The following is a 13263-nucleotide window of genomic DNA, read 5'->3' as shown; positions in this document are numbered from 1 at the left end:
CTTACACTCCCAGGGCAAATCTAACCTGGAGACGTTTGCTTCTGTTTGGCATTTGTCAGAGGAGTCTGCCCCGGTGAGCTTGGAAACATGTGCTTCAGTCTGTGCTCTCTCTTCCTTCACAGCCTCCCAGCCCAAGGAGCGCCCCCGATCCGCGGTCCTCCTGGTGGAGGAAACTACTGCCGTCCCCATGTTTGCCACTAGACGGTCACAGCAGAGTGTCTCACTCTCCAAAAGTGTCTCCATACAGAACATTGCTGGGTAAGTGGGGGGTTAAACACAGCTCGGTTGACATCTCGGTGACCAGAGTGTAATAAAGTAATCCTATAATTTGACAAAAAGATTCTCATCAGAAAAAAAGTTGTGTAAAGTAATGACTTGGTGCACATCCAGGTGTACAGACGAGGAGAGTGGGGATTGCGTTTTGAGGCACTGTCCTGACCGCCATTTTGTGACAAGGATCCCCTGTCAGCCAGGTTGTCCTATGCTTTGTGCACAGTCAGCCTCGCTTTGAAGGATCCCTAGTTATAAAGGGATGGTTTTTAGATTAAAATAAGAAGTGGAAACGGGGGAAATGACTTGTTTCTGAATTTTGTCTGGTAATCACTTAAATTTTCAGATGTTACACTTTCCTGTTGGTCCATTGAACCTGGTGTTTTTGCTTCTCTTTAAATCTCTTTTCTGTCCTTGCGTCTGGACTCTTAAGTCCGTTCCATGGAAGTGAATAATGGGCCAGTTACGACTGTTAGGTCCCCACTCACTCATTTGCACTAAGTTCCTTTTGTGGTCCCTGCAAAAGTTGCTATGGCCCCCGACTGTGCAAGGCCTGGCTGTCACGGGGTTAGCACAGGACTGATTGTGATGTTATTGGCTGCTTTGGGATAAGACTCCTGCCTTCACCTCAAGTAAAGAAATCATCTCAAATGTAGGACTCAAAACATATCTTGCACCTCTCTTAACCTAGGCTAGAGTAAAATTCTTAACTAAAGGATACAAATCTTCTTTTGTCTCTATTTCCTAACCTCTGTGCTGGCTAGTGTTTCCTTGCTAAAAAAAAATGTTCCAGGTATTTTTACTTTGTTTTGTCTTTGTAGTGTTGTTCTTCAAAGGCCTTCCTTTCAGAGTTGTTACAGATCAAAACTTGTTTGCATTATGACTTTAAAAAATTATTCTTTGAATAAAATGTAAACTTTTAAATGACTCTGGCCTGCTTTCGTGTCCTACCGCAATCATTTAGTCCAAAGAATACAGTTTATTAGAAGTGCTGATTAAATAAGTGTGATTATTTAAGGAACAAGGAGAAAAAGTGCAGTGGTTACACAGTGAGTTTCAGATAGAGAAATTTCTTGTGTAATGTGTATAGAGTTTAAAGGAGGAGCGTTCTCCGCTCTACCTATCATTTAGGAAAAAAAAAAAAAAAAATCAAAGGCCCGTAAGTTCAAGTTTGCAATGATGTCAAGTGCTTCTGACCTTCCTTAGTAGTGTTGCATGTGGCTGGGTTCCTGACGTAAGTAATTTGTCTTCTAATCATTGTGGTGCTTGCCACCACCTATCATTTTAGAGTTTTTCAGGTACTCCTTTAAGAATGCAGACCGTGGCTTATCAAAATGTGTTTCCAGTGTGTGCTTCTTTTTGTCCCCAGAGTCGGCAATGATGAGAACATATCAAACACCTGGAAGTTCCTGTCTCATTCGACAGACTCACTAAACAAAATCAGCAAGGTCAATGAGTCGACAGAATCACTTACTGATGAGGGTAAGAGGAAGTTACGGCTGTGTCTTATGCATCTGTGGGGACCGTGTGCCATTCCCTGAATGCAAGTGTTAATGGAACAACAGTTCCTGCCTCTTCCTTGCTCCTGTGAGGAGTCTCTGAGTTGTCTCGGAATCATCGCATGCTTTGTAACGAACTGGTAATCAGACTTACCAGTTGTTAGATAGTTGTCCATTTGAGGGATGTCGTTGATTTCATGTGCTTGTACTCTAGCACCAGCACTTTTTCTTCCCCTGGACTTTCATACACCGTCAATTTGTAGCTCTCTCAGCAGGTTATGAGCCTACTCTCTTAAACGAGAGAGGTTACCAGGTCCCTTCCAATTCCTGCTTCACCTGGGAATCATGTCTCAGTCACATTAAATATATGGGATATTTATCACGCTTAGCCAGAATCTTGACTGTAGAGTGTCCCAGTCCCAAACAGGAAAGGATTCTTTTCTAGCCCTGGAATATGCGTTCTATAAGTATCCTGTGTGTTAATGCAGTGTTTGTGTCTTACAAAGTTACCACCCAGGGAAGTCCAGTGTAAGCCTTCCAGAGCTCACAGACCCAAGATTCTGATCCTGATCTTTTGATACTTTGAGGAGTAGGTACAGACATGAATGAAGGACAGCTGATGGGGGACTTTGAGATGGAATCCAAACAGCTAGAAGCAGAGTCCTGGAGTCGAATAGTGGACAGCAAGTTTCTGAAACAGCAAAAGAAAGATGTGGTCAAACGGCAAGAAGTGATTTACGGTGAGACCCTCCGATCGCTCTGCAAATATTTGGTTCGCATTGTGCAGCGCTTTTAATCCGGTGAATCCCTGGACTGGATGGAAAGCCGGTTTTCAAGTACTTAGCATGTCAAAGATACTCTCTAAAAACTTTGGGGCCTAGAGACATGATCTTATTTCTGTCCTTCTCTTTCTCTTTAAAATTATTTCCTTTAATTTTATTGAACATTCTGTTTAATATGAGTGCTTATTTGTGCAACGGCCCCAGATAGAGATCGCTTGTGACGGTACAGTTTGAGTCCTTAGCTACACTAGAAACCAAGCACAAGTTTTCTAGGAAACGGGATGCAGTGATTAAGAAAGGCTCTGAATCCTAGAAAGACCACTTGGGAAACCACCATTTAAGAGTGATGGAATCCAGTATGCTGTCAGAAGAGTGTTCGGCCACGTGCAATGTGGAGGAGTAAGAGGGAAGCACTTTAGGGGAAGGACAGCTATGGACCCAGTTTTTAAGTTTTAATTGGGCTCTAAACAGCCTTCAGCCTAAAGTGGGCTCCCAGTAGCAGCGGGTGACCTTTGAAGGAGAATCCTTCAAAAGAATATTCCTGACCGTCCAGCTTTGTCCTCCCTCAGAGTTGATGCAGACAGAGCTGCACCACGTCCGGACGCTCAAGATCATGAGCGACGTGTACAGCCGGGGGATGATGACCGAGCTGCTCTTTGAGCAGCAGATGGTGGAGAAGCTGTTCCCCTGTTTGGACGAGCTGATCAGTATCCATAGCCAGTTCTTCCAGAGGATCCTGGAGCGGAAGAAGGAATCTCTGGTGGATAAAAGTGAGAAGAACTTTCTCATCAAGAGGATGGGGGACGTGCTTGTAAATCAGGTGAGCCACAGGAAGGATCTTTCCCACACAGTGGGGGAAATGTGAAGCTTCGGGGCTCAGTAGGCATGTATTTACATCGTGGCTGTACTGTTATCTTTGTAAGCATACGCAAATTATTGAATGTCTCTGAGCCTCACTTTCCTGTTCCGTAAACAAGGACAGATTTTCTCTCCTAATGCTGTTTTTTAAAATTAAATGCATACAGGGACGCCTGGGTGGCTCAGTCAGTTAAGTATCCAACTTCGGCTCACAGTTTGTGAGTTTAAGCCCTGCATTGGGCTCTGTGCTGACAGCCCAGAGCTTGGAGCCTGCTTTCAGATTCTGTGTCTCTCTCTCTCTGCCCCTCCTGAACTTTCACTCGGTCTCTCTCTCTCTCTCTCTCTCTCTCTCTCTCTCTCAAAAATAAACATTTTTAAAAAAAGAAAAAAAATATTAAAAAAATTAAAATTAAATGTATACATAATCTATGTGATAGATAGTAAAAGCCCATGTTTCTTCTTCAGCATTCGTACCATCATCAGAAACAGTGTAGTTTAAGAAATCAAAAGCTAGAGGGGCGCCTGGGGCGGCTCAGTCGGTTGAGCGTCCAGCTTCGACTCAGGTCATGATCTCACAGTTTGTGAGTTTGAGCCCCACATTGGGCTCTGTGCTGACAGGTCGGAGCCTGGAGCCTGCTTCGGATTCTGTGTCTCCCTCTCTCTCTCTCTGGCCCTTTCCCCTCTCTAGCTCTGTCTCTCTCTGTCCCTCAAAAATAAACATTAAAAAAAAAAAGATGTCAAAAGCTATTTGTTGAAAGTCTCAACTTCCCCCTGTGCCTCAAATTAAAAAGCACTCCTTTGGGGCGCCTGGGTGGCCCAATTGGTTGAGGGTCTCACTTCAGATCAAGTCATGATCTCACAGTTCGTGATTTCGAGCCCCTCGTCTGCTGTCAGCACAGAGCCCGCTTGGGATCCTCTGTCCCCCTCTCCCTGCCCCTTCCCCATTCGTTCTGTCTTTCAAAACTAAATAAGCATTAAAAACAACAACAACAAATCTCTTTTATCTGAAAACCACCTGAATAAAAAACTATCTATAGAATAGTTCATAAAATAGACCTTGCTGATACTGGGTGTGGTGTGGTTTCAGTCCTACTCCAAAAACAGTTGGGCCAAAAGTTACTTTGATACTTTCAGATATGCTTGTCACAGACTATTTTAATGTTTCTTTTTAAAACATTGTCTTTGGGGGGTGGGGGGGAAGCTGTTGCTAGTTTGGCCTTCACAGACAGAAGGGCACAGGTCACCCGCTCTTCCTCCCTCGCAGGTCTGTGCCCCAGGGTAGAAGCAGGGGCTCCATTGACGGAACCTTTGCCTGAGCGCTAGAAGGGTTGTCTTTTCTTCTGTTCGTGAGCCCAGACCCTTCGCTCATTAATTCAGCGATGCATTCCGTTGTTCGTTTTTCGTGTATTTACTGGGCATCTACTCAGTACCAGGTGGAACCACAAAGGCAGATTCAGCGTAGACTTCCGCCTTGCGGAGCCCTCGTTCTCAGGTGAAAACTGGCTCGGTGTGGAGCAGACGCACGCGCAGTGCGGTACCTGCTGTAACGCAGGTGTCTGCGAAGGGTGAGCGGTCAGCTCTGCAAGTGAAGACCTTTCTTCCCTGAATGTCCTCTTCCAGCAGTTTCCACGTGTCTCTCTCTCTCTGCCCTCACACCTACACGGGTACCTCATCTAACCTTGACTTGTGCTGTCTGCAGCTTGTTGTATTGAGCACATCCTCTAGTAAGGTCTGTGACAGTAGGACCTTAGTCCCTCATGGCATCATAGTCCCCCGTGGCATCCACTAATGGCTTCTGTGTGCCAGTTCTAGAATCACCCTGTCACAGTTCATGAGTTCGAGCCCCGCCTCAGGCTCTGCGCTGACAGCTGGAGCCTGCCTTGGATTTGGTTTCTGTGTCTCTCTGCCCCTCCCCCATTTGCTCGCACGCGTGCGCGCGTACTCGCGCGCTCTCTCTCTTTCTCTCTCTCTCAAGAATAAACATTAAAAAAAAAATTAGGATCACCCTTTCAGAGCACCTGTATCAGAGTGGGAGCAAACCACCTAAGATATCTCTGCCTTAGTTTCCCGTTTGGTAAAGGGGGAGACCCGGAAAAACTAGCTTCCCTGAACCTTTTTTCAAGATTTTGGGTAAGGATCAATTTGTGTTGCCTTCAGAGATTTTTACTACAGTTGGAAGTCGAGGTTTAGGATGCATGATGGGACCACGCACAGCAACACATGGGTTTACCAAGAAGTGAGTGTATCTTCAGATGCGTTGTTGAGATCGCACACATTTGGGACTGATTAAAGGGCCATGCAGAATTGTCAGGCTGCTGGCCTGAGGTACCTGAGATAAGCAGGTCCCTGAGTGATACTGGCTGTTCCTGATGTCTTTCTAACTCATCACGGTGAAATTTTTAAGACTGTCTCGCAGAGAACATCTAGTGGGTCCCCTTGTTTTGCTACCGTGTTTGTGACAAACGGAAATTAGAACACATGTTGCATTACTTATGTGCATGCTACATAGACATTTCTGTGGTTATTGGATTTTTTTTAAATTTTTTTTAACTTTTTTTTTAATTTATTTTTAAGAGAGAGCACAAGTGGGGGAGGGGTAGAGAGAGGGAGACACAGGATCCGAAGCAGGCTGCAGGTTCTGAGCTGTCAGCACAGAGCCCCACATGGGGCTTGAACTTACGAACTGTGAGATCAAGACCTGAGCCGAAGTTGAACACTCAACCAACTGAGCCACCCAGGCACCCCTGTTTCTTTAAATATATGTTACGGCTTTATTGAAATAAATTCAAATACCACTTCATGCACCCCTTTAATGTGTATAGTTCAGTGGGTTTTCATGTATTCACGGACTTGTACGTCCATCATCATACTCAGTTTCAGAACATTTTTATGACCCTCCCCGCCCCCCCGCAACTGCCCCAGCCCTGGGCACCCACTAATCTGCTTTCTGTCTCTGTGAAGTTGCCTAATCTGGACATAGCTTTGTAAATGGGATAAGATAGTGTGTAGTCCTTTGTGATTGGCTTTTTTCATTTAGAATAGTGCCTTCAAGGTTCATCAGTATTGGCAGCATGTATTGGTTGATTTCGTTCCTTTTCGTGGCTGAATAATAATAGTCCATGCATGTATATACCACCTTTGATTATCTTTTGATGGGCATTTGCTTATATCCACCTGGGGGCACTTGTGAATATGGCAGCCGTGAACTTTCATATCCATGCTTTTGTGTGGAGTAAATCTTCCATCCAGGAGTGGAATTTCCAGGTCATGTGGTAGCTTTTTGAGGAGCTGCCAGACTCTGGCTTTTTGAGGAGCTGCCAGACTGTTTCCCAAAGCTGCTGCACCATTTTCATCTTTTGAGGGAATTCTTGGGGAGCCACTCTTGGGTTTTACAAAGAGACTGGGAACTCTGTACAAAATGGGGGTAAAACGTCAGCACCCCGACTTACGACTTCCCTTCTCTTTTCTCTGCAGTTTTCGGGGGAGAACGCGGAGCGCTTGAAGAAGACGTACGGCAAGTTCTGTGGGCAGCACAACCAGTCTGTAAACTACTTTAAAGACCTTTACACCAAGGATAAGCGGTTTCAGGCCTTTGTGAAGGTATCGGTGTGAAACGTGGAAAACCCCCATCATTGTCCGGGGCTCTGTGTTGCCGTCTCTTGAGCCGCAGCCCCCTTGAGCAGTTCCTGATGACCCGTTTTGTCCTTTGCAGAAGAAGATGAGCAGTTCCGTCGTGAGGAGGCTGGGAATCCCGGAGTGCATACTGCTGGTGACCCAGCGGATCACCAAATACCCGGTGTTGTTCCAAAGGATCCTGCAGTGTACCAAAGGTGAGCCCCCGTCCTCAGCCAGTCGTGTGTGGTGCCGGGGCACTGTTTCCTGTGTCCAGCGTCTCCAGAGGCCCCAGTGAAGAGCTCCTGCTTGCTCTCAAACATCCAAAGAGATCCTGTGTTCTACCTTAAAAACCCGTTTATTAAGTGAAAACTTGAAATGCTGGGTCACCAGACTTGTGGTGGATGACAGCAGGAAGGGAAAGAACCGCTTCCTGATTTCCTCTGGAATCGGCGACCAGAATACCTTCTCCCTGACCACTGGACGGGGCTGGTTCCCACCAGCTTTCTCCCTAAGTGCTAGACCTGCTGCTGTTTCTCAGGACTTACTGGTCTGTCTGTCTCTGTCTCTGTCTCTGTCTCTGTCTCTCCCCCCTGCCCCTGGGCAGTGGGCAGTTACATTGAAGATGAGGTAAACCAAAGACATAAGTTGAAAAATTGATCCTCCTCTCCCTCCCCGAAATTGTTGGTTCCTTCTACTTTAGGATACGGCACGCAACCGTGTGTTGCCTGTGTCCTTGAAAACATATAACTTTACTTAGAACTAACCTTATGACAGGAATAGGCACGTGACCTTTGGTGTGTTGGCTTCGCTCTGGTAGCGTGTCCCCGAAGGGAAAATGACGGTGGAGCAGGGAGGTAGGCTTCCCCCCGTCTACCTTGGCTGCAAGGATCCAGTAAAAACAAACTATTTCTTCCTTCAAAGACAATGAGGTGGAGCAGGGAGATCTCGCTCAGTCCCTCAGCCTGGTGAAGGATGTGATTGGAGCCGTAGACAGCAAGGTGGCAAGTTACGAAAAGAAAGTGCGTCTCAATGAGATTTATACGAAGACAGATAGCAAGTCGATCATGAGGATGAAGAGTGGCCAGATGTTTGCCAAGGAAGATTTGAAGCGGAAGAAGCTTGTGCGGGACGGGAGTGTGTTTCTGAAGAACGCGGCAGGAAGGCTGAAAGGTAAGGCTCGCTTTTTGTCTGAGTCTGTTCATGTGTCAGACGAGCAAGCAAAAAAATTTCAGGTACTTTTGTTAGCAGTCCACCGGCTGATTTGTCCTAGGGAGCCACATCCACACATCACACGGGAGCAGCCGCCCTCGAATCGTTCTTAATTTTCTATCAGAAAGGACAGGCCGAGATAGCTCACAAGGTCCTAAACTCCAGTAGGATAAAAAGGAAAGTTAGGGAAAAGGGGGGGAAGGGGGAAGATTCTAAACAGCAAAGCTAGGTGGCCCTGCTCCGTTCCTGGTCCCGGTGACGCCGAGGGCGTGCGTGCCGGGGGCGGCCCCACGGAGTGGGAGGCGGAGGGGGAGCTGGCGCCAGGGCCTGTGTGGCGGTGTGGCTCTCGCGGGAGGAGTGTGGGGGTAGGCCCAGCGGCACTGGCGTCCAAAGCGGAGCACGCAGTAAAAAAATCTTAGCGTGGAAAATGCCACGCAAACGAAGGAACAAGTTGCTAGTAAAGGGGAGCCCCGGCCCTCCCTCTGGAGGCCGGTGAACAGGGTGTGCCTCCAGCAAATGTAGGCAGTTCCGTCGGGCAGTGTGGGCGGGACGTGCGCCAGAGGCTTGGGGAGCCACAGGCAAGGGTGAGAGAAGAGATGGACAGGACGGGGGAGGTGGTGAGACGGCCGAGGGAAAAGCCATTCGGTCATGGTCTGCGGGCAATTAGCACTGACCCTCTTCCATGACCATCATGATGCTTTGACCCTGATGTTTTCCCTGAAGTCCTTACGAAGACACACTTGCTTCCTAAACTTCATGCTCTCACTTACCTTCATTGTCAACGTTCTGGTGTCACGTGTCTCTTGTGGGTCGCCTGCGGCCAGCTTCTAATCAAATGTTGTATTTTGACCCAATCTGTAAGGTCCTGACAGCAGGGGACTTTCACCCGATCTCATGGCAGGATGCTCATTATGTAATATGAAATTCATAAAGCAATTTAGGGGGGTGTCTGGGGGGCTCAGTCAGTTAAGCGTCCAACTTGGGCTCAGGTCATGATCTCATGGTTTGTGAGTTTGAGCCCCGTGTTGGGCTCTGTGCTGACCTCTCGGAGCCTGGAGCCTGCCTCCAATTCTGTGTCTCTTTCACTCAAAACATTAAACAAAATTAAGGAATAAAGCAGTTTCAAAAGACAAGAAAACAAACAAGCAAAAATCCCGAGTGTAAGATTACTATAAAAACGCAAGCTGTTAAGGAGGGCGGATTCCCCTACAGAAATGGGCAGCACATTTGGAGCTGGGGCCTCCGGTGTCCGTTGCAAGGAGTGGAACTGCCATCAGGTTCCAAGTCAGAGTGTGTGAGATTAAAAATACGTCACTTGTTCTGAAGACCCGTGGTAGAGGACCTTCCAGCTCCCAGACCGTAGAGAACTGTTCTGTTTAACTCCTGTCGACTCGACGGATTATTAAACTTGATGATCTTTATCTCTTTCATCTTTCTCTAAGCGAGAGATCACAAAAAATACTAATTTTCCATTGGGTTTTAATTCTTTTCTTTTAAAAGATCGGCTATATCAAGTTAAGGAAGTTATCATGAGGTTTGTTCATTCTCTGTGCTTGTGATTGATTGCTTAATAATTGTTCTCATCGAACCTGCGCTCTCTGGGCCCCTACGGCGGCTCTGACCTCCCCAGCAGCACTGAGCCTGCCCGCCCCCATGCCGGCTTCTGCAAGCCGCCTGCCCAGTGCACAGCCCCGCTGGCCTAAGACCAAGGCTGGGGACGAAACCTGTGCCTTTCTCTTGTCTCTGACGTATCTGTGACACCGTGGGTAACTGCTGTCGGCCAGCCCCCTAGCGTCCTTGACTGACGTGTCCCCACGCTTGGACCAAACAGCAAAGACGTCCCAGGCAGTTGCATGGCTCCAGAGGTGCATGAAGCAACCCTGCTCAGAGGTTGGGGTCTGTGCAGACGTGCTCGCTCCGCAGTCTGATGGGTGCGGGAAACAAGGGCTGAACGAGGCCGGGGGCAAGCGGTGAGGAGCGGCATTAGACTTACTCATGAAGGATGAAGTCGTGAAGGATGGCCTGGTTTGGGGCAGCAGAGACAGTGGCGGGGACACGGGGACACAGGCCGGGTGGCAGAGAGGGACCCAGTCAGGATGGAGACGTCCACAGCCGATGCTGCTGATCAGGGTGGGCAGACAGTGGGTTCCAGAGTGAGGGTTTTCAGCAGGAGAGGAACACATTGGACAGGGGATGCGGTGAGGAAGCAGCAGCGGGACAGGCTGGTGACAGAGACAGGAGAGCCCCTGCCGCAGGGGTTCGGGGCCAGCGCACAGGGCCGGAGCTCCAGCAGGAGCGTGAGGAGGAAGGACCGGAGTGCTTCAGAGAAAAGAAGCATCCCTTCCTGCCCCCAGCACGTGTGTCCCTGCTCCGTGGTGAACTTGAACTCTGTGATCCCTGAGGCTCCCTCCACACTCCGATGCTCTGAGAACCCGCTTCAGGCCTCTGCCCACATTGGCTGCTTGGGGCCGTCTTCAGGCAGCCTGGCCCTTGAGAAACGCCTGCCTCCTTCATAAGGACCTGAGTTTCCTAGAGCTGCTGCCTGGAGCCCGCACTTGACTCCTTCCTGCACACGGCACTTTGTGTGTTCACCCCCAAAGCGAAAGCTCCTGGATTCCGGCTGGGGGAGTGCAGCTGTGGTCCAGCGATGGCTTCTGTGGCCCGAGGTGCCTCTAGCAGGGACAGGGGCTGGTGCAGAGTCGTCCTCCTCCAGGCGCACTCATGCCAAGAACAGCCAATACGGTGCTGGGCACCCCTCGAACGGGACGAGCGTTGTTCTCCGACCCACCGACCCTGGTCATACAAACCTCAGGATCCAACTGAGTTGAAACTTGTGTTTTGGAATTTTTTTCTTTTTTGGCAGACACCTGAATTATTTAAAAGTAAACTTCAAGAAACTTGTCAAAACTATTAGTAGTCCATAGAAAATTCCTGTGGTCTCAGCTGAAAAACTGTACCTCCCCAGGAATCAGACATCCTTCCGTTTTCTTTTTTTCTTTTTCTTTTTTTTTTTTTTTTTTACATTTATTTATTTTTGAGAGAGAGACAGAGCATGAGCATGGGAGGGGCCGAGAGATGAGGAGACACAGAATCCAAAGCAGGCTCCAGGCTCTGAGCTGTCAGCAGCACAGAGCCCAACGCGGGGCTCGAACTCACAAACTGAGAGATCCATGACCTGAGCCGAACTCAGACGCTTAACCGACTGAGCCACCCAGGAGCCCCAAATTCTGTTTTCTGTGTAGCTTGGTAGTAAATTACATGGGGAGGGGCTTCTAGTCGTGGGAAGGGGTAGGAAAGGCCAGAAGGGACCTGACCACCTGTAAGGGGGCTGCAGAAGCCCCCATTCTTTTCCCAAGGAATCATAGGCCCTCCTTCCAGGGAAAAGAAGACACAGGGGGGCCAGCCTGGGTTAGATCTCAGTAGATGGCTGATCTCCAGAGATGCCAGACTTTGTCCTCACGGGAGGAATGGAAAATTCGAACTCCAACACAGCAAGAGTGTGTGGCATTCTTTGGGTTACTAGATCCAAGTGGATAGTTACTTTGACTTTTGTCTTAGTTGAGAGGGAGGGCTGGCTGTGTCCATGCTAGACAGAGGTTGAGGTTGCCTAGGAGACGTTGGAGCAGGGGGAAGAGCCACTGTGTTCACATGTACCTGTGAAACCAGAGGACGTCGCAGAACCCTTCTGTTCTCCTGGGGTGCAGGGCAGGGGGGAAGCCCACCTTTATTAGACTGAGGCATTTTTATCCATCAGCTGTTGGCGGCCCTCTGGTCTGCTGTCCCACGCCTCTTCCATTGTCACGATCAAAAGTCGAGGATGTCGTGGAATGTGGTACTATTTGACATCTGTTAAAGTCCTTCCCAACTTTATTCTGGGAGAATTTTACTCTTTTTTTTTTTTATTTTTTATTTTTTATTTTTTATGTTTTATTTATCTTTGAGAGAGAGACAGAGTTACACGTAGGAAAGGGGCGCAGAGAGAAGGAGACAAAATCCAAAGCAGGCTCCAGGCTCTGAGCTCGACCCGGGGCTCAAACTCAGGGATCATGAGATCACGACCTGAGCCGAAGTCGGACGCTCAACCAACTGAGCCACCCAGGTGTCCCAGGAGTATTTTACTCTTAAAGTCTTGCCTTATGGGATAGATCTTTCTGGAACTGCGTACTCAAGCTTTCTCAAGATATGGCTTTGGTGATAGCTGCTGTTATTTCAAAATGCCTCAGAAGGGGTGCCTGGGTGGCTCAGTCGGTTAAGCGTCCGACTTTGGCTCAGGTCATGATCTCATGGTTTGTGGGTTTGAGCCCTGCGTCTGGCTTTGTGCTGATGGCTCAGAGCCTGGAGCCTGCTTCGGATTCTGTGTCTCCTTCTCTCTGTGCCCCTCCCCCGCTTGCACTTCATCTCTGTCTCTCAAAAATGAATAAACCTTAAAAAAATTTTTTAAAAATGCCTCTGAAAATCTAATGACCACATATGGCTCCTGCAAAAATATTAAATGGTCACCTTGGAGGAGTGGAGTGTACTGTCGGGTCCCGAGTGCCTTGCCGTGTGGGGTGGGTTGCTGAACTGTCCCCTAATAGAGGTGCTCTGACCGTACTTCACCACTAAGTACTCCTTGTTCTTTGTCTCCTTCCCCATTTTCCAGAGGCTCAAGCAGTTCTCCTTACTGACATTTTAGTTTTCCTTCAAGAAAAAGACCAGAAATACGTCTTTGCATCATTGGTAAGCTGAATTGTTGGTGTCTTCTGTTTGTATTTGATGGTGTTTGAAACAGCTGGAACAGGTATTGGGTCTGACCATGGATTACTGCTCTCCTGCCCCCTCAAAATGAATTTGCTCAGGACAGCTTCCTCTGAGGAATCTCTCAGATACCTTTGCAATTTTCGGTCTCCATGCCATCCCTCTCTCCCCCCCCCCCAAAAAAACCCCATTATTTTTCTGTTCCCTCACAGTCCCTTTTAGAGTCTTGGGCATTCTATCTAAAGAAATCTGTCGCTGGAGTATTTCTTGCACGTTATGCCCCGTAAATCGTG

General features: G+C 48.2%; 1 protein-coding gene across 13 annotated transcripts in view; it reads left to right on the top strand.

Moving 5' to 3' along the window:
- The window catches only part of AKAP13 (A-kinase anchoring protein 13), a 334406-nt gene that overhangs the window by 303230 nt on the left and 17913 nt on the right, over positions 1 to 13263 (top strand). For 11 of the 13 annotated variants that reach the window (XM_045058848.1, XM_045058850.1, XM_045058847.1 and 8 more), the window contains 8 exons: positions 123 to 258; positions 1640 to 1752; positions 2357 to 2509; positions 3121 to 3371; positions 6884 to 7009; positions 7122 to 7239; positions 7946 to 8194; positions 12876 to 12952. In XM_045058848.1, coding sequence (XP_044914783.1) covers positions 123 to 258; positions 1640 to 1752; positions 2357 to 2509; positions 3121 to 3371; positions 6884 to 7009; positions 7122 to 7239; positions 7946 to 8194; positions 12876 to 12952 — 1223 coding nt within the window. The remainder of the gene's footprint in view (positions 1 to 122; positions 259 to 1639; positions 1753 to 2356; positions 2510 to 3120; positions 3372 to 6883; positions 7010 to 7121; positions 7240 to 7945; positions 8195 to 12875; positions 12953 to 13263) is intronic. The other 2 variants (XM_045058846.1, XM_045058843.1) reach the window with 2 other exon arrangements.

The sequence above is a fragment of the Felis catus genome, chromosome B3 (assembly GCF_018350175.1).
Source record: "Felis catus isolate Fca126 chromosome B3, F.catus_Fca126_mat1.0, whole genome shotgun sequence".
Lineage (NCBI taxonomy): Eukaryota > Metazoa > Chordata > Mammalia > Carnivora > Felidae > Felis > Felis catus.
The sequence above is the reverse complement of the archived record's forward strand: the minus strand, read 5'-3'. Positions and strand labels throughout refer to the sequence as shown.